Source organism: Octopus bimaculoides, chromosome 7 (genome assembly GCF_046866305.1).
Source record: "Octopus bimaculoides isolate indiv1 chromosome 7, ASM4686630v1, whole genome shotgun sequence".
NCBI lineage: Eukaryota > Metazoa > Mollusca > Cephalopoda > Octopoda > Octopodidae > Octopus > Octopus bimaculoides.
Window position 1 is genome coordinate 18959113 of NC_142934.1, and position 25535 is coordinate 18984647.

Below are 25535 nucleotides of genomic sequence, written 5' to 3' on the forward strand. Positions count from 1 at the left end.
AACCAGCCAACCAGCCAGCCAGCCAGCCAGCCAACCAGCCAATCGACCGACCGACCGACCGACCGACTGACCGACCCACCGACCTCACAATATTGGTTGCACCAAAATAACTTTAAAATCGATCAATACTGCTTGTCTGGAAATTGTATAATAAAAGCTTTTCTGCAGTGTGGATGGTATTGGGTGGCGGCGGCGGCGGGGGGGGGGGGCGTCGGCGGCGGCGGGGGGGGGGGGTGATGGAGGCGGCAAGAATGATGCTGGTGGTGTATGTTTATGCGTGTGTGTATGTGTGTGCGTGTGTACATGTGTGTGTGTGAGTGCATATGTGCATGTGTATGTGAAAGACAAGGGGAGAGGGAGAGAGAGAGAGAGAGAGGGGGGCAGACAGTGACAGAGACAACAGAGAGAGACGAGAAAAAAAACTAGAGGGCAAGCAAAAAAAGTGGAAGGCAAAGGAAGGAAGGGAGGAAAGAAGGAAAGGGATGAAGAGTGGGAGTGTAACTATAAAGGTGACGCACCTACAATGAAAGAATCCGTTCCAACCTTGACCATTTCGTCCTTTTTAAGGGAACATTACGAGTATCGGAAGGAAATCCCGCAACGAATGCCTTTTGCATTCTGGTGTGTGTGTGCAGGAACGTGTTAGAAAATAAATGTGCATATCATTGTATTGATCCTCGCTCCTTCGTGTTCTAATTATTTCCAGCTTGGCAAACCTCTGTACGCATCAATACTGTACGCATCAATACTGTACGCATCAATACTGTTTGCTGGTTCTTATATATATATATACGAACAAAAGTTTCTGTTTACCTCCAATTAACTGAAGAAGTAAAATCATGCCGAAACACCGTGTCACGTGTTCTGCTAGCATCACTTGAAGCTCGATTCGTCTTGTTCTTTGTTTTGGGTTTTTTTTTTTTTTTTCTCACACAAAGTCTATAGAGAGAAATTTATTCACCGAGTCAAAATCCGCAACAAATGTCTTTCGCCTTCCGTTGTGCAGGAGCGTGTTAAAAATACACAAACACGTCGCGTGCGCGCATTATGTCTGTATTTATGTCTGTATGTTTGTATGCATATGTATGTGTGTGTGTGTATACATATACACACACATGTAGGTATGTACTTATACATACATAAAAACATACATACGCGCGTGTGTGTGTGTGTGTGTGTGTGAAAGAAAATGCTGTTTTTCTGTTTGCGAAAAGTCAAAACAATACGAGTTATAAGGAATAAATCGATTGTTTGTTCTCGATATTTCGGGATTAAGAACTCCTCTTCAGGAAAACGCAATCAAAGATTTGGTGTTGCGAGTTAGCTTTTCTCTGTCCAAATATATGATAAAAGTACAAACCATTCACTTCTCTTATTTCTGGTAAATCGCATTATTTTCCTTTTTTTCAAAGATATGAAAACATTTACTATGTTACACACACACATACATACATACATACATACATACATATATACATATGAAACACCGAGAAACAATGACTCATTTAGAATGGTAGTGAAAAGTACGTTCACACTGCTCTACTCCAAGAATATAATAAACTTAAATACATTGCACTTTAATAAATTAGACTTAAATACATGACAGTACATAATCAGGACGACTATTAAAGCTATATCTTGATAAGCTATAGCTATATATAGTGATTTAGTTTCCAAGGTCTCTGAGTGGTCGATACATCTTCTCTGCTGAGTGGCACTGAGATTTGTAAGAAGGTATCTTGGGATGAAGAATGACTGATGACTTGTGCCGTAACTTTGTTTAAAGTGAAGTAGAGTTACGCATTGTAAACCTCATTCTCTCGTTCGCGACCTTCTTCAAGCCAGTGGCAAGACCAGGTCAAGACGACTGGGGATAGAGAAGGATTCAGTGAATGACCATGGGGTCTTACTTAGTTCATCTTACTTTCTGCACTCCACAATGCGTTGCTGCAACCGGTTTCCCATCTGTTGAACTATGAAAGTTTCTTCTGCAGAGTCCATCAGATCCAGTTTTTACATGCATAGGTAGACAAGCTGAACTTATCAAGAGATACATATCTGTTGGGTAACCCCTCCTGTGTTACTCGCTAGTCGAAACGGTCTACCAGATTTTGACCGCCGTTGCATGCAAACAGCTACTTGGTGCTAGAAGTAAGAGTTGGGTGTCAGGTGAAGACCAGAGCGGACAAACCAACCCTAAGATTGCAACGTGTTCCCCCATCAAATATGCTACCCCTCCCTGACAATCCATACACACCATATATATTTACCTAAGTCTACATATAACATATATATATATATATATATGTGTGTGTGTGTGTGTGCGTGTGTGTGTGTGTACATACAAAAACGTATGCATGCACGCACGAACACACATAGACAAACAGACAGACATATGTATGTACAACGCAATTATATGAACAATGCTTGATGACTGGTAACTGCCAATATCCGCAATGTGCTTGGATTTGTATACATTGTTTATAGTAGATTAAGCTCTTGTGCCATACGCAAATCACCATCTTAATACACAACTTGTTGTTATGCAACCTTTGCCACGATACAAATGCGCAAAGGATCGATGAATAAATTTTCGGTATGTTTTGGTTATATCTTTCAAGCCTTTGTTGATCAAAACATAGCCGTATTGATGACTGGATCATAAAGTAAATGTACCAAATTATACATTGGCTGGCGAAAGAAAATAAACTTGTCCAGAGATGCAACTCGGTTTAAAACAATGGTTTAGTTAGCGTTAACATATACAAGGAGGAATAAAAAAAGATAGTGTAACCAGCAAATAAATAATGATAATAATAAATAATAAACAATTGTTACTTATTCAATCAGCATACGTTTATTGCTAATTAGCTTTTTAATGTCTCACTGCATTAAATATTTAACACTAATTAATAGTTAATTATTGTTTTATTGATGTCATTGTTGTCTGTGGTGTTGTTTACGTGCGAATGGTGCCATTGAATAATTTTCTGTATACTACATATTGCATTAAAAGTACCAGAAGTTGGTGAAAGACTGCTACGAGAATGTGTGGAGAACAAGGCATTTCCTTGTGGAAGTTGGGAGTCAAGTGTTTTGCCTTACCTTGAGTAAGACTTTATAAGAATGAGCAGAAAAAGAGTCATCGATAACAACGAAGAGGCTGCTGAAAAAGCGTCTAAGTGGCTCTAGTTAAAGAGAAGTGAGCGATGGTGTTAGCAGAATGCCGCTTGTCTAGGCTTGATCAACCTAGGCAGGTTGGGTCACCTGAACGGTGGTGTATATTGTAAGATCTGAAACACCCAGTTGATTCCTAAATACAACACAGAAGATGGGTCCAAGTAATACATCTGTAGATGTGTATAGAACTATAAATGCGATTACAGGCCAAGACTAGATCAACCTAGGTTGGAACGTCTGCATGAAGGTATATGTTTTATGACCCGAAACCCCTAGTGATCTCGGGATAAAATATTAATGATGTATCCAAGTATTGCATTTGTAGTTTTCTGTTGAACTAATATATTTATAATACATTAAAGTCAGCTTCAATCTTGCTTGTTTGCTTGTAATGTTACTCAGCGAAACTGGCGCATAATAGGTAAAGTAGTTTTCAAGACATTATAGATTTTCAGGGTATAAATACCCAAAACGGTGCATAATGGGAAAATGTTTCGAAAATAATCTTCCTCCTGAAAGGGAAGAAACTCTTATCTTTCTATTGACAACGAAAAAAAAAAACATTTTTTTTTTTTACAATTTCTATTTTTGCTTTTGTTAAACACAATATTTTAATCATTTAGAAATATTTTTAAGTGAATGTGATTTCAATAATGTAAGCTGTTTGTACAGTATGTATATTTTAGCTTTCTTTAAACAGACAACATTTTAATGTTTTTTAAAATTATTTTAAACGGCGGTGCATCAGCATGGCCGCAGCTCTCAGCTGAAACTGTAGAAAAAAAAAGTGAATACCATTACAAAAAATTTGGGGGGCATATTTAAAAAAATATTCTAAAGTGTAAATGACTTTTAGAATACGGTAGATATTTCGTAAAGGACCCGTTCGTAACCTCAGTATGAAATAGTCTTTTCGAGTGCATTCAACATATCTCCCCGCCAGAGATTTGGCTGCTATTTCTAGCACGCCCTGCTACCACGTAACAGCTGTTTGCGATAAAGGACCTGAAATACCTGTTACGTGGTAGCAGGGCCGTGCAAGAAATAGTAGCCAAATCTTTCCGACCCACGAGGCAACCTCTGTTGCTGGGAAACTCAGTTTCCCAGTGCCCCAACGGGTCGCGGGTAGTCTAACATATTGCTAAAAGTCGTTGAGAGTTATCCCCCCTGTAACTTTAACGTACTACTCTTTCAATACATTTTCGATCTAGAAAATTTAATTATCTAAGTGTTTACAATATCTAACCTGGGTGTTAATGTGGAGTAAGGTGTGTAGTCTTCATCCGGTCACTAACAAAGTATTTCTAAATTCGGTACGCTAAGATCCTCAAATGTATCAATATGCAATACATCCAGCCGAACTTACAAACATAACGAGTGATGAATCAAATAATTTCACAGAATGACCTTATATCTACTTATTCGTATTTATATGACATTATTGTACGCTGTAATTCTATTGGAGATCTTAACAGAAATTTAGAAATATTTCTGTCATATGTAAAAGTTCCGAATGACTCTTGTCAGTATAAAAAGAGCCATCAAATTTCTAGTATCTCGAAACACAAAATAACTGTTCGTGATAGGTTGTTTCCCCTTAAATGTCTTCAGCATACCAGCATCTAACGAGCAAGTTGATATCTTTTGGTGAAAGGTAACCAATATGAGTGAAATGTGTCTTCACCACTGTTTAAGGAATCGAAATTGTCCAGAACATTCTATCACACAACAGTCATCATCTATAATCAATAGCGATAAAAGTAGTAACACTAGCAGCAGCAGCAGCAGCAGCAGAAGAAGAAGAAGAAGAAGAAGAAGAAGAAGAAGAAGAAGAAGAAGAAGAAGAAGGGGGAGAAGAAGAAGAAGAAGAAGGGGGAGAAGAAGAAGAAGAAGAAGAAGAAGAAGAAGAAGAAGAAGAAGAAGAAGAAGAAGACCCAGCATTTATCGATTACATAAACGAATAGATGCAATGTTGTCTTACACAGGACTTGAACTCAGATCACATAGAGTCGGATAATGAAATCACGTGATCCGGTGGCCGTAATAGACGATTCTCGTCTGTTAACGATATAATTTCTTCTTCTTCTCTTCCTCCTCCTTTTTCTTCTTCTCAAGCATTTTACTCATATTGGTTACCTGCACCACGAGTCCTTTTGAGAAATTCTCTCACGATAAATAACGCAGTATTCTATGCTCTAACACGACCTCCACGTTGAGTTGGCGATCAAGATTACCTTATAATTATCATCTACATTTAACAATAATATTTAGTTACGAGCCTGTGCGTTCGCAGTTCAAATACCACCGAGTCAACTTAGCATCTTTTATCTCTGTATTCGATAAAAAAAATAATAAAGCAGGTAGCCACTCCTGTATCGGCGGCAGGATAAAACGCAGTTAGTCTGTGCGGTGAAGTGGTTGGTCATAGGAAGGACCGTCAAATCAACGAAAAAGGTCTATTTGTTCTATACAGAGCTAACATTTACCATTGTAGTGCTGCGCATAGTAGTAGTGTGGTTATGTGTAAAAACACAGGAGTAGGAATATTGTTGATAGTGACATGGATATGGAAAATGTAATAGTTATTCAGAATATGTAACAAAATAAATTAAGCCGAGAATATCCATAGGCAACACATCAACTGGTCTCTCACAATCGAGAAAATTTGATCTTGAAGAAGAGGTAGTGTTAAGGGAGGCAACTCATCATTAATCACCTCCCTTGCAAAAGAAAAACTCGCTAGAGAAGAGACTTGTTCGATATCCATCGTTTCACGAATATTGTTTTTCCTAAGGCGGCGAGCACGTAGAAATGTTAGCACGCCGGGCGAAATGTTTAGCGGTATTTCGTCTGCCTCGAAGTGTTTTAGTCGAAGAAATTGACCACAGGACTTATTCTATGTAAGTCTAATACTTATTGTATCGATCTTTTTGTCGAACTGCTAAGCTACGGGGACGTAAACATACTAACATCGGTTTCAAGCGATGATGGGGGGGACAAACACAGACGCATAAATATATACAGACGGGCTTCTTTTAGTTTCTGTCTACAAAATCCACTCAAAAGGCTTTGGTCGGCCTGAAGCTATAGTAGAAGACACTTGCCCAAGGTATTTTCAGTGTCCCACCTTCCTCTGCTACGTTGCCATATACTGAATTCATTTAACTCTTATAACAAAGTCACTAATCTCTAGTCTGAGTATTACTTTTTCTTTGCTGGGAAAAAGATTTAGTAAATGCAACCCAGTCTATCCTATTTCCTGACGAATATGAAGACTATCCAGTGGTTGGTGTTAGGAAGGGCATCCAGCTGTAGAAACTCTGCTAGATCAGATTGGAGTCTGGTGTAGCCATCTGGTTCGCCAGTCCCCCAGTCAAATCGTCCAACCCATGCATGGAAAGCAGACGTTAAATGATGATGAATGAGGCCACTGTCATTTGATAGCAGTGTTGTGCAAGCGCAAGAGAGAACCTCATAGAAACGTTCCTTTAGCTCATCTATCATGACCTTACTGTGCACAACAAATCAGTCTGACAGCTACAGTGATCACCGCATATGTACCACAGTCAAGACTGTAATGCATATGTCATGATCTCTGTAGCCACTATGTTGCCTATGACTAGTCTAAGCTTAACCCTTTAGCATTCAGATTACTCTGTCAAATGTAATGTTTATTTATTCACATTGTTTTACATTAATCATGCATTATCTTGTAGCTTTGAGATTTCAAGAATGTGACTGCATATTTTTAGAATAATATGGTAGGCTTGGTGTGAGAGGCCAGATCTGGTCAGTTCGAACATAAAACAGATAGAATATTTGGGCCAGATATGGCCAGTTTATATGCTAAAGAGTTAAAGTTTAATTATCCCATCAGCTAGCTTCACACAATCCAAACATACATCCAGGATGACATTCTAGTCACCTACTAGTACTAAAGAATGGGACATCCCAAGGAAAACTTCCGAGGCCTGAAGAAATCTGCTGCCATATTCCAGTCATGGCATACACAGCGACTAGTCTAAAAGTACCATTTCGCTACCATTCATGTCTAGGCTCTCCAACTTACTGTCCAGGTCCAAGGGATTGACTGTATCACGAGGCCCAGTCCTTTCTGGAACTGCACCATCACCCTACCACCCCATTCTGGATCAAGCATGTGAAGATCTCAAAATCACCAAAAATGGGTGCTAAGGTATGCGTCAGAAATCCTCATCTCACTGATGGCTATCACATCTAAACCTAGTAACCTGAAATCAGTGAGCAAGTTAACCTGCTTCCAGGGTAACTCCTGGCCATGTGCATTTATACTACCCACTCTTAAAATTGCCATTGTTGGCTGGAAAGAAAGGGGAAAAAAGTAGTTACCTCATTAAAGGTTTTCTGCGAGGCACTCAGGTATGTGAAAATGTTTTCTGTATGGTGTTCCTTGGGGAAACCCTGTAGTAGCCTATCTGAGGTTGTGATGCTTGTATTCCAAATATCATGTAAGAAACTCTCTCATTTCTTTGTAATAACTAATTGCGTAAAGACATGTGAAACAGCCGATGGTAGGCTTTTATGCAAAAAAATCAAAAAACAAACTGAGGTATTCTGTAAACAATTTGAAATGGAAAAATTTCAATAAATATCTGTGGCAAAAATTCTAATTACAGTTTTTGTATCTTCTTTTCACTGCTGCTGCTGTTAATAATTGTATTGATGCTCTAAATTTTTTGCTAAGCTTTTCAGCGGAAAAACCATGAATAAATTATTTTTTTTTAACTGAATAAACTAAATCTTCAGAAACCAATTAATCAATTAACAAATTAATTAGTAAAATTTATTTACTAATAAGTAATCAATCCATGAATAAAAGTTGTGTATCAAGAAATCTGTAAGATTTTTAATGTTTACTTAAAAGTTTACTTATCCTGTTACAAGGCAGAAACTAAGAAATTTCAAAAATAGAGAATTAAAAAGTTAAAATAACTATTGAGGTTTTGGGTTCAGCCCCACTGTTGGCACCTTCGACATGTGTGTGCCACATAAAAAGCACTCAGCCCTTTCTGTTGGGTGGTTGGTGTTACGAAGGGCATAAAGAGAGAGAGAGGGAAAAAACTACCTCACTTGGCAACAGGTGGGGGTTGGCGGCAGGAAGAGCATCCGGCTGTAGAAAACTTGCCACACGAATAGTGCTGCACATATGTATATACACTTTAGTAGGCGCGGGCATGGCTGTGTGGTTAGGAAGCTTGCTTCCCAGCTACATGGTTTCGGGTTCAGTGCCACCGCGTGGCACCTTGGGCAAGTGTCTTCTGCTATAGCCCTGAGCCGACCGAAGCTTTGTGATTGAATTTGGTAGGCGAAAGTTACTGCCGTGTGTGTATATGTCTGTGTATGTGCTTGTGCCTCTCTCCAAAAGAGAGAGAGGGGGGATATATATATATATATATATTCTGAAAAATGCATTTATTTTAAAATATCACACTATTAAGTTAATCGCACAAATGTTGATACAGTTATGATTATAAAATGGTATTAGGAAGTTGTAATACATTCTCACCTGTACAAATATATGTGGTTAAATAATGTATTTCTTTCATAGAATACATATAAAAGTGATGCACTAGACTTCTTCATTGTCATCAACACCACTTTCTATCTGCTTTCTATGCTATCATGGGTTGCATATGCCTTCACAGTTTTGAGTTAGTTCTTACTACCTACTCTTGTAGACCAGAACCCAATGTTTCATTTTGAATAGGTTTCAACAGCTGGATACCATTCCCATCACTAATCACTTTACTGAGAGTAACAGCACTAGAAGTTGCCACATACTTGGCAAGACAAGACTGGAGAACCCTTTTAACCATGAATTTTCTCTGCTTGCTTGCAACCATTTTACAGTGTGTACTGGGTGCATGTTTCATGAGACCAGTTCTAATGTGGTTGACTAGTCCTTGGTGAAAATAAAGGTAAATATAATTATAGCATTTTCTGAGAATGACCAAGATCAGGAATGTCTGTAAAAGCATTTTTGTTGTGTATATTCGTGCTTAAGTCACATTTTGGAGAAGAAAAATTGTTATAGAATTCCCAATAATACAGCTTCTTTCCTGCATGAATAAATTTATAAATAGTTAAGCTATATGTTGTAACAAAGAATGGTTTACTACATATCACATTGATATTTATGGTTTTTGTCTTGTATGAATACGTTTGTGAACAGTTACATCACCACTTCCCGTGAATGATTTACCACAAATATCACAATGATATGGTTTCTCTCCTGTATGAATGCGTTTGTGTTTAGTTAAGCTACACATCACAGAGAAAGAGTTACCACAAATGTCACAATGATACGGCTTTTCCCCTGTATGAACACGCTTGTGGGTAGTTAAATCACCTTTCCTAGAGAATGACTTACCACAGATATCACATTCATATGGCTTGTATCCTGTATGAATACGCATGTGTATAGTTAAGTCACTATTTCTTGAGAATGATTTACCACAGATATCACAGTGATATGGCTTCTCCCCTGTATGAATGCGCTTGTGTCCACTTAAGTGACCTATTTGAGAGAATGATTTACCACAAATTTCACAATGGTATTGCTTATCTCCTGTATGTATACGTTTGTGAGTAGTTAATTCACAACTCTGAGAAAATGATTTACCACAGATATCACAGTGATATGGCTTCTCTCCTGTATGAATACGTTTGTGAGTAGTCAATTTACCACGTTGAGAGAAAGATTTACCACAGACATCACAGGGATATGGCTTCTCTCCAGTATGAGTACGTTTGTGTTTAGTTAAGTCACTATTTTGACTGAATGTTTTGCCACAAATGTTACAGTAATATGAACGCTCTCCTGTATGAATTAGTTTGTGTTTAGTCAGATTACTTTTTCCACAGAATGATTTGCCACAGATATCACAGCTATATGGCTTCTCTCCTGTATGTATACGTTTGTGAGTAGTTAAACTGGATGCGACAGAGAATGATTTACCACAGATATTACAGGGATATGGCTTCTCTCCTGTATGAATGCGCCTGTGAGTAGTCAATTCACCACTTCTAGAGAATGATTTACCACAGATATCACAGTGGTATGGCTTTTCTCCTGTATGAATGCGTCTGTGAGTAGTTAAGTCAACATTATAAGAGAATGATTTACCACAAACGTCACAGTGATATGGTTTCTCCCCTGTATGAATGCGTTTGTGTCCAGTTAAATGACTTAGTCGGGAGAACAATTTGCCACAGATATCACAGTGATATGGTTTCTCTCCTGTATGAATTTGTTTGTGTTTAGTTAAGTTACCTTTTCCAGTGAATGATTTACCACAGATATCACAGTGATATGGTTTTTCTCCTGTATGAATGCGTTTGTGTATAGTTAAGTCAGTTACTCGACAGAATGATTTGTCACAGATATTACAGTGATGTGGTTTCTCTCCTGTATGAATATATTTATGGGCAGTTAAGTCACTACTCCGAGAGAATGATTTACCACAGATATTACAATGATGTAGATTTTCTCCCGTATGAGTATATCTGTGTTTAGTTAAGTTACTTCTTCCAGAAAATGATTTACCACAGATATCACAGTAATGGGGCTTTTCTCCTGTATGAATACGTTTGTGAGAAGCTACACTTCCTCTTTCAGTAAATGATTTACCACAGATATCACAGTGATATGGCCTTTCTCCAGTATGAACACGTTTGTGAACAATCAAGCAACCATTTCGAGAGAATGCTTTACCACATATATCACAGCAATATGGCTTCTCCCCTGTATGAATCCGTTTGTGCCGAGTTAAATTACTTGATCCGGAGAATGATTTACCACACGTTTCACAGTGATATTGTCTGCCTCCTGTATGAATACGTATATGAGTTTTAAGGTCAATGCTTTTAGAGAATGATATGCCACAAGTATCACAGTGATATAGACTCTCCTCTTTATAAATATATTTCTGCATAGTTAATTCCCCATCCTGAGAAAACAATTTACCACAGATATCACAATGATCTGGTTTCTCTCCTGTATGAATGTGTTCATGTCTACTTAGGTCAGTTTTCTGAGAAAATAACTTCTTACAGATACAACAGTGATATGCTGTTTTACCAATCTGTTTTAGCATCTCATCAGAATCAATCCATCTAGATTGTATTTGATATTTCATCTGGTTCTCACATAATTCATTTGCCATAATTTTTTTTTTATTCTGTCACCACAATATAGGGATCTTGTTTTTTCATATTTTATTCCTAATATATACTTCTTCAACTATTTTCCCATCACCTCAAATCCTCTCAATATTTGAAAATGCTGCAGACAGTCATAAGCTGATTTTATTGAGATTTAAGGATTTCTGGGATAATTATTCCAAGATGATTTTTTTGTGACAAAACCTTGACTGGTAATAAGGAACCAACAAAAAAAATGAATCCGTTTATCACAGTATATTCACATGAAATTCTTGCAGAGAAACCAGTTATATCTGTGGTAAATTTATCCACATTTAAATAGAATGCAAAATTATCTTGTGTATATTCCTGGTAGTGAAGTAGAGAAGTGTTGTTATCAATCTCAGTTTTAAGAAGAAATATTTCATGATAATTCAACCACAAAATCATATAAAGAGTGTTTCATCTGCTGTGTACAACATTTTCCTTTCAACTTTAAAAGATGATGAAAATTGTTGAAAAATTTCAATGCCAATGTTATCTGGTAATCTGAAATTATAAATAAACAATTCAATTTAAAGAGGATACTTAGAAACACAGGATATGCATTCCTATACTGTAAATAAGCTCTAGATACAAACCTTTATGTGAATAATTGACTTAACTTTATAATTTGTCATGAAAAATTTATATCAGACTACTTCATGTGAATTCTTCAAGTGCAGGTGTGACTGTGTGGTAAGAAGCTTGCTTCCCAACCACAAGGTTCGGGTTTAGTCCCACTGTGTGGCACCTCGGGCAAGTGTCTTCTACTATAGCCTTGGGTTGACCAAAGCCTTGATTTGGTAGACAGAAACTGAAGGAAGCCCATCATATACATATATCTATGTGTGTGTGTCTTTGTGTCTGTGTTTGTCACACATACACACCACTTGACAACTGGTGCTGGTGTGTTGTTACCATAACTTAGTGGTTCAGCAAAAGAGATTGATAGAATAAGCAGCAGGCTTAAAAAATAAGTCTTGGGGTCAAATCATTTGACTAAACAATTCTCCAAAGTGGTGCCCCTGCATGGCTGCAGTCTAATGACCGAAACAAGTAAAAGAAAAGATTGCAAACTCCACCTACACTTTTAGATTGTGTTCTATAGTATATTTTAAATGACAGAATAGCAGAACTTGAAATTCTTCTTTCTATAGAGATGTCATTAGTCATTCCTTAGGGGTTTAGTTCTGGATTAGCCCTGATGCAGCAGACCTATGATCAAAAACGTTTTGAGCTTTTAATAAGACAATTAAATCATGTTTGGCAGAATCTTTAGAATATCAGACCAAATACATTGCATTATTTGTTCCAGCTCTCTTCACTTTTAGCTCAAATCCCACTGAGGTTAACTTTGCTTCTCACACCTTTGGAGTTAATAAACAAAGTACCAGCCCAGAGCTGGTGCAACCCTCTCTCCCTCTGGCTGTGATGTCACAGCTGTTCTGCTAGTTCAAAGGTAGAAGAAGGCTCAAGGTCTCTTTAGGTACTCACAATTATACAGGCACCAAAACCCATTTGTAAAAGCATGGCATTTGTCGATACCAAATCATTCTCAATTGCAGTTGTAAAGTAAATCTAGGACTACATCATTTGGTAGAGTCCTCCTTTTTTAAGATAGGGTAAGATTAACTGCTTTTTGAAGAATGTGAAAAGAATCTTTGTAGTAAATTGCTTAACCATTTTGATATCAACTTGTTTGAAACTGCCCCTGGTTCTACAATACAAACTACCTATTTTAAAATGAACAGAATTAAAACTGTTCATCAAAATTTCATGTAAATTTATGCTCTAAAAAACCAACTTAATAGTAACAAAAGGAATATGGTGAAGTTCAAGCACCAGATCTATTTTAAAACGGGGGCACCAGTTTTCATTTATGTTTTATGTAGTGTTTTTGGTACCGAAAGACTTTCAAACTTCGTATACTTATCTATTTTGTGTTATAGAACAGAAAAAAATTTTTGTATTCGAATTTAACTTTAACATGGAATAACTTGCGAATTCCTTTTTTTTTTTGTTAAGAAATTTAAGAGTAAAAGATGTTTTATATGACACATTCTACCAGTGTCCCAAGTTTCAAAGTGTTTCGTTAGGAAAATACTGGTGCCCCCGTTTTAAAATAGATCCCAAGCACCTGTTCTGTTTCTATCAGTAGCACTTCGTTTACACTTTATCCATCCAGACCAATGAAACATCTCTCATGAACTAATCTAGTTATGTGGAAGCGGGGTTCCTGGCCTAGTGATGTGTTCTCGAACAAAACACTTCGTTTCACATTACTCTAGTTCTCTCAGACGAAATTTAGTACCAGCTAATTACTGGAGGTCAATTCCAGCGGCGGGACAGTTGTCTCATTCAGGAAGAGAGAGTGCTGAACGCTCTGTCGTTCATATGCCATGGAAACTGGAAGAAGCTCCAACCTAAATGACCTGTAGGTTCACGACAGACCTCAGATATTAATCTAAGGACGAATGTCGAAAAAAAACAACATTTTTTACCTCATCTGCGGATATAATACAAAACACATTGTTTTCCATTAAGTGATAATATATTGAACTAAACATGCTCTTTAAGGATCACTGGAAGAAGTTATTAACATTTTTTTTTTTTTAGTAAAACATTAGAATCTGAGAAGTTCCCATCTTTCTCACATCACTTTGTTAAAGACAAATGACTTGTCAAAGTTGAAGGATGAAGAAATTCGGACTCATAGAGTTTCTATTTGTATTGTTTGAAGGCTTAACATAAACTCAGAATTTTTTAAAGAAAAGATTAAACATAAATATAGGTATCTTCGTGTAAAAGCGGAGTCAAAAGACTAATTTGAAATTATGACTGTAAAAGCGGCCAAGGTAGCGATTAAAACAGAACTTTTGTTTTAACTTCTTTCACTTTGTAGGACCTCTATGCAAAAATCGAAAATTCGCAAAATTCTTTTACTATCATATACCTTAAGACTGACAAAAGATTAAAAGTATAAAATTAAAATTAACCGCTAAAAGAAGTTTTTAAAAAGTACCACTTCTTTTAAAGGTAAATGCAATATAAGATAATTACAGCGTATTCTCGAGGACCTGGGAATGTATAAAAACATCATGGTTTTCTTCAAATAATTCAAACGAAAAGATACTGCTTACTGCAGAGATGGTTGCAAACATCGAAAGTTCATAATTCTGTTGACTCTTAAGCATCATTAAATCTTATAATCAATATAGGTTTTGGTAAATTTTTACAAGTGTTTAAAACAGTGCTTTTGTTTTCTTCACATAATACACACGCTTTTAAAACTAAAATCTTGCTGATTCTTATATATATCATAAAATCTTAAAATTTCTTTGTTGTTGTTTTAGATTAAATACTTACAAATTACGTAAAAGTATTTTTTTTTCTCTCCTGGTGAAATATGTAGTTTTCAAATGAAAACATTTTTCTCTCGACTGTAAGCAATATTTCGTTTTCGTTTCGGCATTTCACGTAAACCAAGAAATTTTTATACATCCCCATTTCTTTGAAATCCCGCCGTGATACACCACATTTAACCAAACATGTAATCAAAAAAAGGCTTACTTAAAACTCGAATCGAAAATAAAAAGAGAAATATATGTCTTTCAATATGACTTTGAAATGTAAAAAATTGTAATTCAAATTTTACCAGCCTTCCACTATTTTATAGGTCCTTGTTTACCTACAATGGCCATCACAAAGCTGATGCGCTTCTAAAAATCAGCAACCAATAGAATTTCTTGTTTCTTTAAAAGATGCCCGCCAAGATCACAAATGCGATTACTCTACATATAATTCTCCCATTCATACTTTTAAACCTTTTTCTACAATTACCTTAATTATAAACTATCTTTGACCCAATTTTTTAGTTAATTACCATTGCATTGATGATGTACAATCGTTTGTATGAGAAGTGTAGAATACACTTCTCGCACAAATATCTTACCTTTGTGACGCTGAGGTCTTACTAACTCCTTCAATTCATCTATATATATTAAGTGAGGTATTATCTGAGCTGATATAGTTGTTAACGCATCTTTGCGTTCTGAGTTCAAATTCCGACATGGTCGACTTTGCCTTTTATCCTTCTGGGGGGTCGATAAAGTAAGTACTAGTTACACACTGAGGTCAATGTAATCGACTGGTCCTCTCCCCCAAAATTTCAGACCTTGTGCCGTAAAAAAGTTTCTTCTAAATGTGTCCACTTCAAGTGCTACCTACTGGAAAATTGGATCTCCCCGTTTATTGTTTGGACTTTTACGGGTCTATAAGGGATGGTTTATCCTCTGGTTCAGGGGAGACAACCTGTCCTGATTAATGTTTTTATATGTTAAGGCTTAAATCTTGATTTCTGAGCGTTTCTGTTTGTTTCAGTCATTTGACTGCAGCCATGCTGGAGCACTGCCTTGAAGGGTTTTAGTTGAACAAATTGGCCCCAGGACTTACCCTTTGTAAGCCTAGTACTTATTCTATCAGTCCCTTTTGCTGAAGTTACAGGGACATAAACACACCAGCATCAGTTGTCAAGCAATGGCAGGGGGACAAACACAAACATATATATATATATATAATGCAAGAGAGTTAGGGGTTGAGGATTCAACCCACTAAGGGATAGTATCTATCCAATATACTGCTGGGAGGGTACTACAAAATAAGTTAATTAATTCAACGGAATACACTGTCTGCAAGTCGTTGGGTACCGCATATTCTCCATTTTCTAATTGCTATATATATATATATATATATATATGTATGTATATACATACATACATACAATGGGCTTCTTTCAGTTTCTGTCCACTAAATCCACTCACAAGGCTTTGGTTGACCCAAGTCTATATAGTAGAAGACAGTTGCCCAAGGTGCCATGCAGTGGGACTGAGCCCAGAACCTTCTGGTTGGGAAGCAAGCTTCTTTCCACACAGCCATACCTGCGCCTATGGTCCACAGTTTTACATTTGTGAGATGAGGAATATATATTTTGTATACTACAGTTCTATATTAACCACTACGCCATATGACATAGTGGTTAAGAGTGCAGGCTACTAACCCCAAGATTCTGAGTTCGAATGCAGGCAGTGACCTGAATAATAATAATAATAATAATAATAACAACAACATCGAAAAATACCTTAGGAACGAGAACCCAGGTTTGAAATTTCCCCAAGACACCTGATGAAGGCTGGAGGATATATCAGCTGAAATGTTGTGTTAACAACAAACAAGATGAAGATAAATATGTCAATTGTAAATAATTTTGTATAATGTTTATATTATTCAGACTGGTGTCCTCATCTTGACTATTGATTTCACTACGTCTCAGCTGTTGTATGCTCCAGCCTTCTTCAGGTATCTGGTGTTGAACTTAGTTGTTGTATTGGAATTCAACACAAGACACCTGAAGAAGGCTGGAGTGTACAACAGCTGAAATGTAGTGAATTCAACAATAAAGATGAGGACACCAGTTTGACTAATATAAACAGTGTGCATAATGTGTCCACAGTTATCCTCTTGTCTCCAAACAATCAGACTGTCATTTCTTTCATCTTACCTTCCCATTTATAGTTGATCAAAATTGCCATCAGATTTTTTTTTTCAGCTTCTCTGGCAGTGAAGATAATTTCAATAAATCAAGAATTTATTTGGTATTTTATTTAATGTCTTTATTCATCAATGTTGTTCAAATTTAAGCATCGGGTCATTGTGAGTTATTTCTCTTTAGTTTTGTTTTAATTATGCATAATATCTACACACAGAATGTTCAGGCTAAATAAAAGTACATGTATAACAAAAAACAACACAAATTGATGTAGAACATTTTATATAATCCTTCATATAGTATATTTTGTGTTTCTATGTGATTTTCTAATACTTACTGATAATTTTACTCAACTGTAGGCAGTTAACTAATATGATGTATTAACATCAATACAATTACTCAAGGGTCATCTCTGTGGTTTAACCCTTCAACATTCAGATTACTCTGTCAAATGTAATGCTTATTTATTCATATTGTTTTTTAATTAATCACGCACTACCTTTCAGCTTCAAGATTTCAATGGTGTGTTTGCATATTTTTAGAATGACACTGTAGGGTAGGTGTGAGAAGTTGGATCTAGTCAGTTTTAGTATAAAACAGGTAGAATATTTGGGCTGGATTAAATGCTAAAGGGTTAAATATGATTTTGTGACATCCTTTATAAAGTTGTAAATGACACAAACATATTTTATGACAATGTCAGGAAATATTCCAAGCATTCATTCAAGTACAACAGCATGACAGTAACCTTAACATCAATTCTACATAACTGAACTCAAATATGGCAACAAAATCTTTGTTTTACTACAAATATCACATGGATTTCTTTCCTGATTTAACATAAGTTGTTGTTGTTGGCACTCCATCGCTTATGACGTCGAGGGTTCCAGTTGATCCAATCAACAGAACAGCCTGCTCGTGAAATTAACACGCAAGTGGCTGAGCACTCCACAGACACGTGTACCCTTAACGTAGTTCTCGGGGATATTCAGCGTGACAAAGCTGACCCTTTGAATTACAGGCACAACAGAAACAGGAAGTAAGAGTGAGAGAAAGTTGTGGTGAAAGAGTACAGCAAGGTTCGCCACCACCCCCTGCCAGAGCCTCGTGGAGCTTTTAGGTGTTTACACTCAATAAACACTCACAACGTCCGGTCTGGAAATCGAAACCGCTAGTCCGCTGCCCTAACCACTGAGCCATTGCGCCTCCACATAAGTAGGTCTAGATAATTAATCAGTCTTGGAAAACAACATACTGCAGATATCAATATTGTATTTCATTTAAATATGAGTATGTTTGTGTCGAGATAAAGCACCACTTTGAGAGAATGTTTTACTGCAGATATTACAGTGGTATGGTTTCTCACCTGTGTGGATGCGTTTGTGGCAAGATAAGTTACAATTATGCATAAATGCTTTACCACATATCTCACAGTGGTATGGTTTCAATCCAATGTGACTATATTGATGAGATGACAAAAGACTGCTGCGGGAGAATGTTTTGTCACAGATGTCACAGTGGTATGGTTTCTCTCCTGTGTGGATACGTTTGTGGCATGATAAATTACACCTATGGGAAAATGTTTTGCCACAGATATCACAATCATATGGTTTCTCACCTGTGTGAATACGTTTGTGTTTAGTCAAGTGACCACTTTCAAAGAATGATTTACCACAGATATCACAGTGATATGGTTTCTCTCCTGTATGGATACGCTTATGAGAAGATAAAGTACCACTTTGAGTGAATGCTTTACCGCAAACATCACAATGAAATGGTTTCTCTCCAGTGTGGATACGTTTGTGTTTAGTCAAATAGCCACTTTCTGAGAATGTTTTATCACATACATCACAGGAAACTGGTTTCTTTGTGGGATGATAATTTATTGTTTCTAGAAAATGATTTTCCACAAATATCACAGTGGTATGGTTTCTCTCCTGTATGGGTACGTCGGTGGGAATACAATGTACCACTCTGAGTGAAGGTTTTACCACATATATCACAATGGTAGGGTTTCTCTCCAGTGTGGATATGCTGGTGGGATAATAAATTACTACTTCTAGAAAATGACTGTCCACAAATATCACAGTGGTATGGTTTCTCTCCTGTATGGACACGTTTGTGGGAAGATAAAGTACCACTCTGAGTGAATGTTTTACCACATATATCACAGTCGTATGGTTTCTCTCCAGTATGAACATGTCTGTGTTGAATCAAATGACTACTTTCAGAAAAGGTCTTACCACAAATATCACAGCAATGTGGTCTCTCTCCTGTGTGCATACGTTTGTGTCGAGACAAATTAGCACTGCTAGAAAAGCTTTCACCACAGATATCACAGTGATGTGGTTTTTCTCCTGTGTGGCGACGTCTATGTTCAAATACATGACCACTTTGGGAAAATGTTTTACCGCAGATATTACAGTGGTATGGTTTCTCTCCTGTGTGAATACGTATGTGCTGATATAACAAACTACTTTTAGTGAATCCTTTACCACAGACTTCACAGTGGCACAGCTTTGAGTCTGAGTGAGTTAATTTATGTTGAACTAAATTGTTTCTTGTTGGGAATAACTCCCCACAGACATCACAATAGTGTGATTTCTCATTTGAATTTTTCTCTGTCTTATCAGATAAATCAATGATTTCATTCTGTGATTCATTTTGATTCTCATATAATTTCTCTTCCATAATGTTCTCGTTCAATATCAGAACACAAATGTATTTATTTTTTTGGCATTTTCTATAATATTTAATTTATAAGGAAAAGTATTTCTAAACTTCCCATTTATTGTGTTCTTTGTCATAGTTTGATGATGTCTCAGTTGATAAGAATACTTCACAGAGATTTATTGGGGTATATTCTTGAAATAACTAACAACTAAAGGATTATTAAACTTGCTCCAAGTGATAAGATACATATCCAGACATCACAGTCTTTACATATAAAAATTTGAGTTAAGATTTCTTTCTTGGAAATAATCACAGTTCAACAGAAATATTTCATAACCATTCGACCAAGAATTGTAGAAACAGGCTGACATCATCTTGAAATTATTTCTAGTCTTCATAAGTTAAGTATATTGATAATTTTCAATAATTTTTTTTTATTTCAATGTCATCTGATAATCTGAAATAAAAAGACAAAATAAAACATAAGGGACAATGAAGTACTAATATGAAGATTATCACACAGAAAGTTAATTGATAACAGATATTGCAAGTTCAATTAGTGAGAAAGAGTCAGAGCATACTTAGAGAAAAGATACTCTGGTATAGTAGTGTAATGAAAATGGATATGAGGACTATGAGTGTGAATCTTGAAATAAAGATCCTCAGGTGACCACTGGACATTATACCAAGCTCTGCAGAACATTACTTGAACATTACAATATCATATCTTTCATCAGATCCAGGCAAATAAAAACACATACCTACACCAAAATGGATGTAAAACAGATGGCTTCATCAGCTCAAACTTTAGTTGTCTGACTCAACAGAGAAATCTTTGGAGAGAAAAACTATTATCTAAAACTATAGGTGTGAGAAGTTACAGAGAAGGGAAGATAAACTAATCACTGCATCACCAATATCAACAATTACTTATGTCAACATTGTTAAAATTCCTTAAATTTGGAAATTAGGCAAAATAATCAGAAAGTTTATGCTCAAAGTGAAGTAGTATAACACAGACTCAAAAGACTTATTCATGATATCACTAACCCATCTGCTATTTCTGTCAGTCTCTAAACTCCCTCGACTACCAATAACTGTTTGACCATATCTTGTCCTGCACTGAGGTCATCTATATCACTTCATCCCTATGGCAACTGAGCAAGGATTTTTTCGGAAGACTAGCAAATATTCCCACTTCATGCAACCAAGGGAATGGCAAAGGCTAATAAAACTCGGCACCAGAGTTTTTGCTACCCAACTCAGAACATAAGGAGCCAGAACAAATACTGTAATAATAAGATAATTCCACCAATCTATTACTTATGATATTTAAAAATTATGATACTTTACTAATTATGATATTATACAAGAAAGAATAGAACGACACTTAATATTTTCCTTTTGGCTAGCTTTATATGCAGTCTTGTTACTCTGTTGAAGAATTGTCAAGTTGTATCCAAGATACAACTTTTGTTGAAAGAAGATTCCAAGTTATCTCTGGGATTTATCCACGTTGATTTAATCTATATTCATAAACACTGTTTTATTGTAATTTAAGTACACAGGCATCAACATATATCAAGGAGAAAACTGAAGAATGCAGACTATCATGCTTCATGTCACTCTCGGTCAGTGATTCCATTTTACTGCCTGACAAACTTTATTTGGCGATCTTTGGTTTTAGATACATATATCTGCAGGACTGATATTACTATTGTTTACAGGTTGGTTTATTTTTCTGGCAATCCTTCCGATTAAGATTGTTTATGACACAACCAGCCTGTAACGTGTTTATAGAACTGTAGCAATATGATTATTACATCCTTTCGAAGTTACTTTTACAACGTGGTCATTAAAGTTCAAACAAAAATATCGCTATAAAAAAAGCAAATCTTTTAATAAATAAAATACTAATGGGTTACCAAACAGATTATTAATGACTTTCAAGCATTTACAAATTCAGTGCGCTTATTCGGGATACCTATGTCTATTAGTGTATTTCCCCTGGATTGTTTCTTTTTCACTATCAGTCCCACAGATGTATGTACCTAAAAACCAAAGACCGCTCTTCATTTTACCAAGCTGATCTCTGCTAATTAACAATAAATTAATTGTGAAATTGGTTTCGTGGCAAGACTTCCTTTTGTACCCCCACCCCAAAATCCACCCGCACTTTTTTTTTCCAAATGCCTGTTTAATCAGGACCTTCTTGGGAATAAATAAGAATTGGTACGGAGACGTTCCCCAAAAAGGAATATGACAAGTGAAGTACAGTCCTACATATCACGAAAAGGACGCTATAGCTATGTCTGAAATGTCTTATAACATAGGTTTCGTTGACCAGTATTGACCTGGAGCTTAAATAATAGACACACCCGACTGTCACATCATAAACTATACATTTAACCACAGCATAATGGCGTGTGTAACATAAGTGATCTGCTCGGCAAAGGACCGGTATAAATGGAACGATAGCTCTGTTGGTAACTACATATGTGCTAAAGCAATCACTGGCAATCTGCAGGACTTTCTGAATGACAAGCCTACGGCCCGCTAACTGAAAAAGGTTGCCTACGCCCATGTTAAAAGGCTTGTGGTATCAGAGCTGACCTGGGGCTGCACAACATTTTAACTCATAATCGCCAAGCAACACTATAATTTCGTACAATATTTCCTATTCATTTCACTTACAGTTCCCTTTTGTGATATTCAATATATCAAATAAATAGTTCTATGTAAAAAAAATTTAATGAAAACTCTACATTACAATATTAATTATACTTACCAAACATTGAAGTCTAAATGTGAAATCACTTCAGATAGTGAAACTTGAACTCGACAGACAATAGGGAGAGATTCACTATCAAGTAAACTCTTCAATTTGTTTTCAACCGCAAAATCATAGAGAAACATTGATTTCTGTGAGCTGTCTATATATTTTACTCCCACATCTCTTGATTAAAAACAGGGCATCTTTGGATTATATAATTGCATAGAAAAAAATCTCGTTAATGGCAAAGAAATTAATAATAAATGATCGAGGGAAGTAACTGTCGGACTTAAAACCCGTCACATAGAACATGTGCTTCTTTTTATTTTAATGTTTTCGTTTTGTAAGACCATTATATGCACACTTCGATGCATTAGCAGAATCACTTGAGTGTTGGACATGATGATTTTGCTGTATTTCTTCCCGGCTCCTTACCTTTCTGAGTTTTAACCCTGCCGAAGTCAACTTTGCCTTTCATCCTTTCGGAGTCGATTCAATAAAGTACCAGTCAAGAACTTGGATCAATGTTATCGACTACTCTCTCTCTCTTTCTCCGCACTATTACAGTTCTTGTGTCTCAATCAGAAGCTATTATTGTATATTTCTGTTCGTTCACGCTTTCTTTATTAGATATTTTCGCTCTTTGTTGTCGTCTGATGAACGTTAACTCCTTTTTTTCATGGCAAGTTTCACTATAAGAAAGAAGACACATTAAAGTTGCGCTCATTGACTAAGTTTTGACATAGTTATCCCCCAGAAAGGAAAAGGGGGCGATCTTTCGATACCAGCACCAAATATCGGCCTTTTCCGTATTAGGGGCAGGGTTAGGGTTAGGGACGAATTCCCTAACCCAAACCGTAACCCTAAAACCCTAACTGTAATCCTAACCCTGACCCTAAAACCCTAACCCTAAACCCTTCAAAAGAAATCGCGCTCTCTGTATCTCGCTTTTACGACGTCGTTTCCCTCTCTGAAGACATGAACAAACAGTATTTGTAGTCCAACGCTGCAAATTAGAAAACTTTTGCTAATTATACCCAGATTCTCTCAGAATATAACGCTAAGTTGTATCTTTGTGTGGTGATTTTACCATTGATTGAAACTAGCAACCGAGAAATAAGTATTTTATTTATAAACACAATTGACGCGTTAATTGACCTTAAGTTAAACATAGAATCTTCTGTTATCTGTGAGACTCCCGAGAAATAATATTTCACATTAAAGATCAGTCGACGGACGAGATGGTCACATCTGGAATACCTTCGATCAGGGCTGATCAGAGGCCAAGTAACAACCTGTGGTGTCTATCCTTTCCATCATACCTGAACCCAAGTCCATGTAGCTAAAATATTGTATTTCATAACGGGAAATAAGTCATAAAGGGAAAATATCTTTAAAAATATAAGGAGAGTTACATATCACATCGAGTGAAGATCTGGTTAGCTTAGATTGCTTCTATTTATTCTTTATGCATACATCCACAAATTCTGTCCGAAGTCGAGAATTAGTTCCCTTGATAAAGTATTGTCAATTCACTCCAGCACCGGCTGTTTATGTATCTATATATCCGATGGATGCAAATTAACGCTGCCGCTACACATAGTTTCTCGCAACTTGCGAGCCATCAACCGACTCAAAAGTTACATATATTGTCAGGAAAAAAGAGGATAAGTTTCGTAATATTTTCTCAGTAAGGCGTTAGTCTTATGTAAAGTTCTTTGATAATGAGATTGATGTCTTCATCGTTTGAAATACATACAAGTTGTTGCGAAAGTATCCTTCCTTTGTCATATTCGGACTGTATTGATATGTAAGTATCAATTATTAGTACGAAAACAAGAAGCTACATTAAGATCTGTCTCAATATTAATTTGTTTGGTAGTTGCAGAAGAATTTATTTTCTGGCACAGTGCTGTAACCACCCAAGTCTTGGTTTTGGAAGTCTTTTGGTGCGACCGAGTTTTAGTTTTGTTTTGCTGTTATTAACTTTGATTGACCAAGTTTATGATCAAAGAAAAGTAAGCTCTTTTTTAAAGTACGATTCAACCGACAGTAAAATTTAATGATAGAAATTAGAAAGAAACAAAAAGTTTATCAGTAATTTTACTATCACTTAAATCGTTATTATGCTTGTTGTAAAATGATTATCTTTAGCATTTTACCTCCGTTCCCAATCGGAGAAGAATTTACCTTGATATCGCTTGTAGACAATGGATTACGATTCTGAACTCGAATTTTTATATAGTGGTTAGTCAAGAGTGCATGGCTTATTATCCTTGCTCTCACATTGTGTGAATTGGCATTTTTTTTTTTTTTTTTTTTTTTTTCTTGAAGGAAGGTGAATACGGTGGAACTGTTGATGAAATTTCCTACAGTTACTGAAGTTTGGATATAAAGATATACTAGCTTCAGTATAAGAAAAAACAGTTTTGCCGACTTGAAGAATCAAGTAGATAGTAGAATTCATTTTATTGAATATTTTCATTCTTCAATGAGATAAAATGAATGCAAACTCCTGAAAATTTTAAATGAAACCATCATGTTAATGAATAATAGATGAAGTCTTACAAAAGCATTGGTTTGATTTTGCAGTATTCATTTACTATTATGGTCTCTAGAAAAATCAGGTGGGTATAATCAAAACTATTAGATTTATCATGAATATGTTTTATTTAAATAAACTAGGAAAGATTAACAGAAACAAGGAAACATTAACAGAAAGTATTGTTTACACACTCGAATTATTGTTTAAGACATGTTTATTCAGTCCAAATAATAGTTTAATAGAAATTCATTTCAAAGAATGCTGATTAAAATATAGTTACATGACACCTTCCAGTTATAGAAGAGATGGCATTTGAACTGACTCTAAATGACATTTATTTAGCTGTGAATAAGCTGAATAACAATAAGTCTTCAGGATCTGATGGAATCTGTGCAGAGGTCTAGGGATGACAAAATGTTTGAACTCTTAAATATATTAATTTGTCACTGTTCGAGAACTGAGAAAGTGCCTTAAGACTGGATTGATGCCATTTTTGTCTTCTTGTATAAAGTGGGGCCAAAGGATCTGTGGTAATTTTCATGGGATTTTGCTTTTGTCTGTAGTTGGAAAGGTAGTTGCCCACATTCTGTTAGAAT

The 25535-nt window shown here is 36.2% G+C and overlaps 3 protein-coding genes across 14 annotated transcripts in view; 1 reads left to right on the forward strand and 2 right to left on the reverse strand.

Moving 5' to 3' along the window:
• The window catches only part of LOC106881366 (uncharacterized), a 110325-nt gene that overhangs the window by 68732 nt on the left and 16058 nt on the right, over nt 1-25535 (forward strand). Inside the window, exon 1 of one of the 9 annotated variants that reach the window (XM_052969299.2) lies at nt 23652-24412. The exons of 6 other annotated variants lie outside the window; for them this stretch is intronic. The gene's annotated coding sequence lies outside the window, so the exon portion shown is untranslated. 2 more of the 9 variants (XM_014931722.3, XM_089354900.1) reach the window with 2 other exon arrangements.
• On the reverse strand, nt 7719-15679 carry LOC106881362 (uncharacterized). Of its 4 annotated transcripts, none has more exons than XM_089354897.1 (2): nt 15356-15679; nt 7719-11910 (listed from the first exon to the last, which is right to left on the reverse strand). In XM_089354897.1, exon 2 carries the CDS (start codon nt 11382-11384, stop codon nt 9354-9356), a length of 2031 nt encoding a protein of 676 aa, XP_089211023.1. In that variant the 5' UTR covers nt 11385-11910; nt 15356-15679; the 3' UTR covers nt 7719-9353. The 4 variants fall into 4 exon arrangements, with proteins under 4 accessions (XP_089211023.1, XP_089211022.1, XP_089211020.1 ...); XM_089354896.1 differs by lacking the exon at nt 15356-15679 and adding an exon at nt 15059-15188; XM_089354894.1 differs by lacking the exon at nt 15356-15679 and adding an exon at nt 14974-15138.
• On the reverse strand, nt 17047-23167 carry LOC106881365 (uncharacterized). Its single transcript, XM_089354898.1, is given in 3 exon segments — nt 17047-18814; nt 18816-20078; nt 22410-23167. Coding segments are annotated over 2 exon segments (1410 nt in total). The 5' UTR covers nt 19640-20078; nt 22410-23167; the 3' UTR covers nt 17047-18228.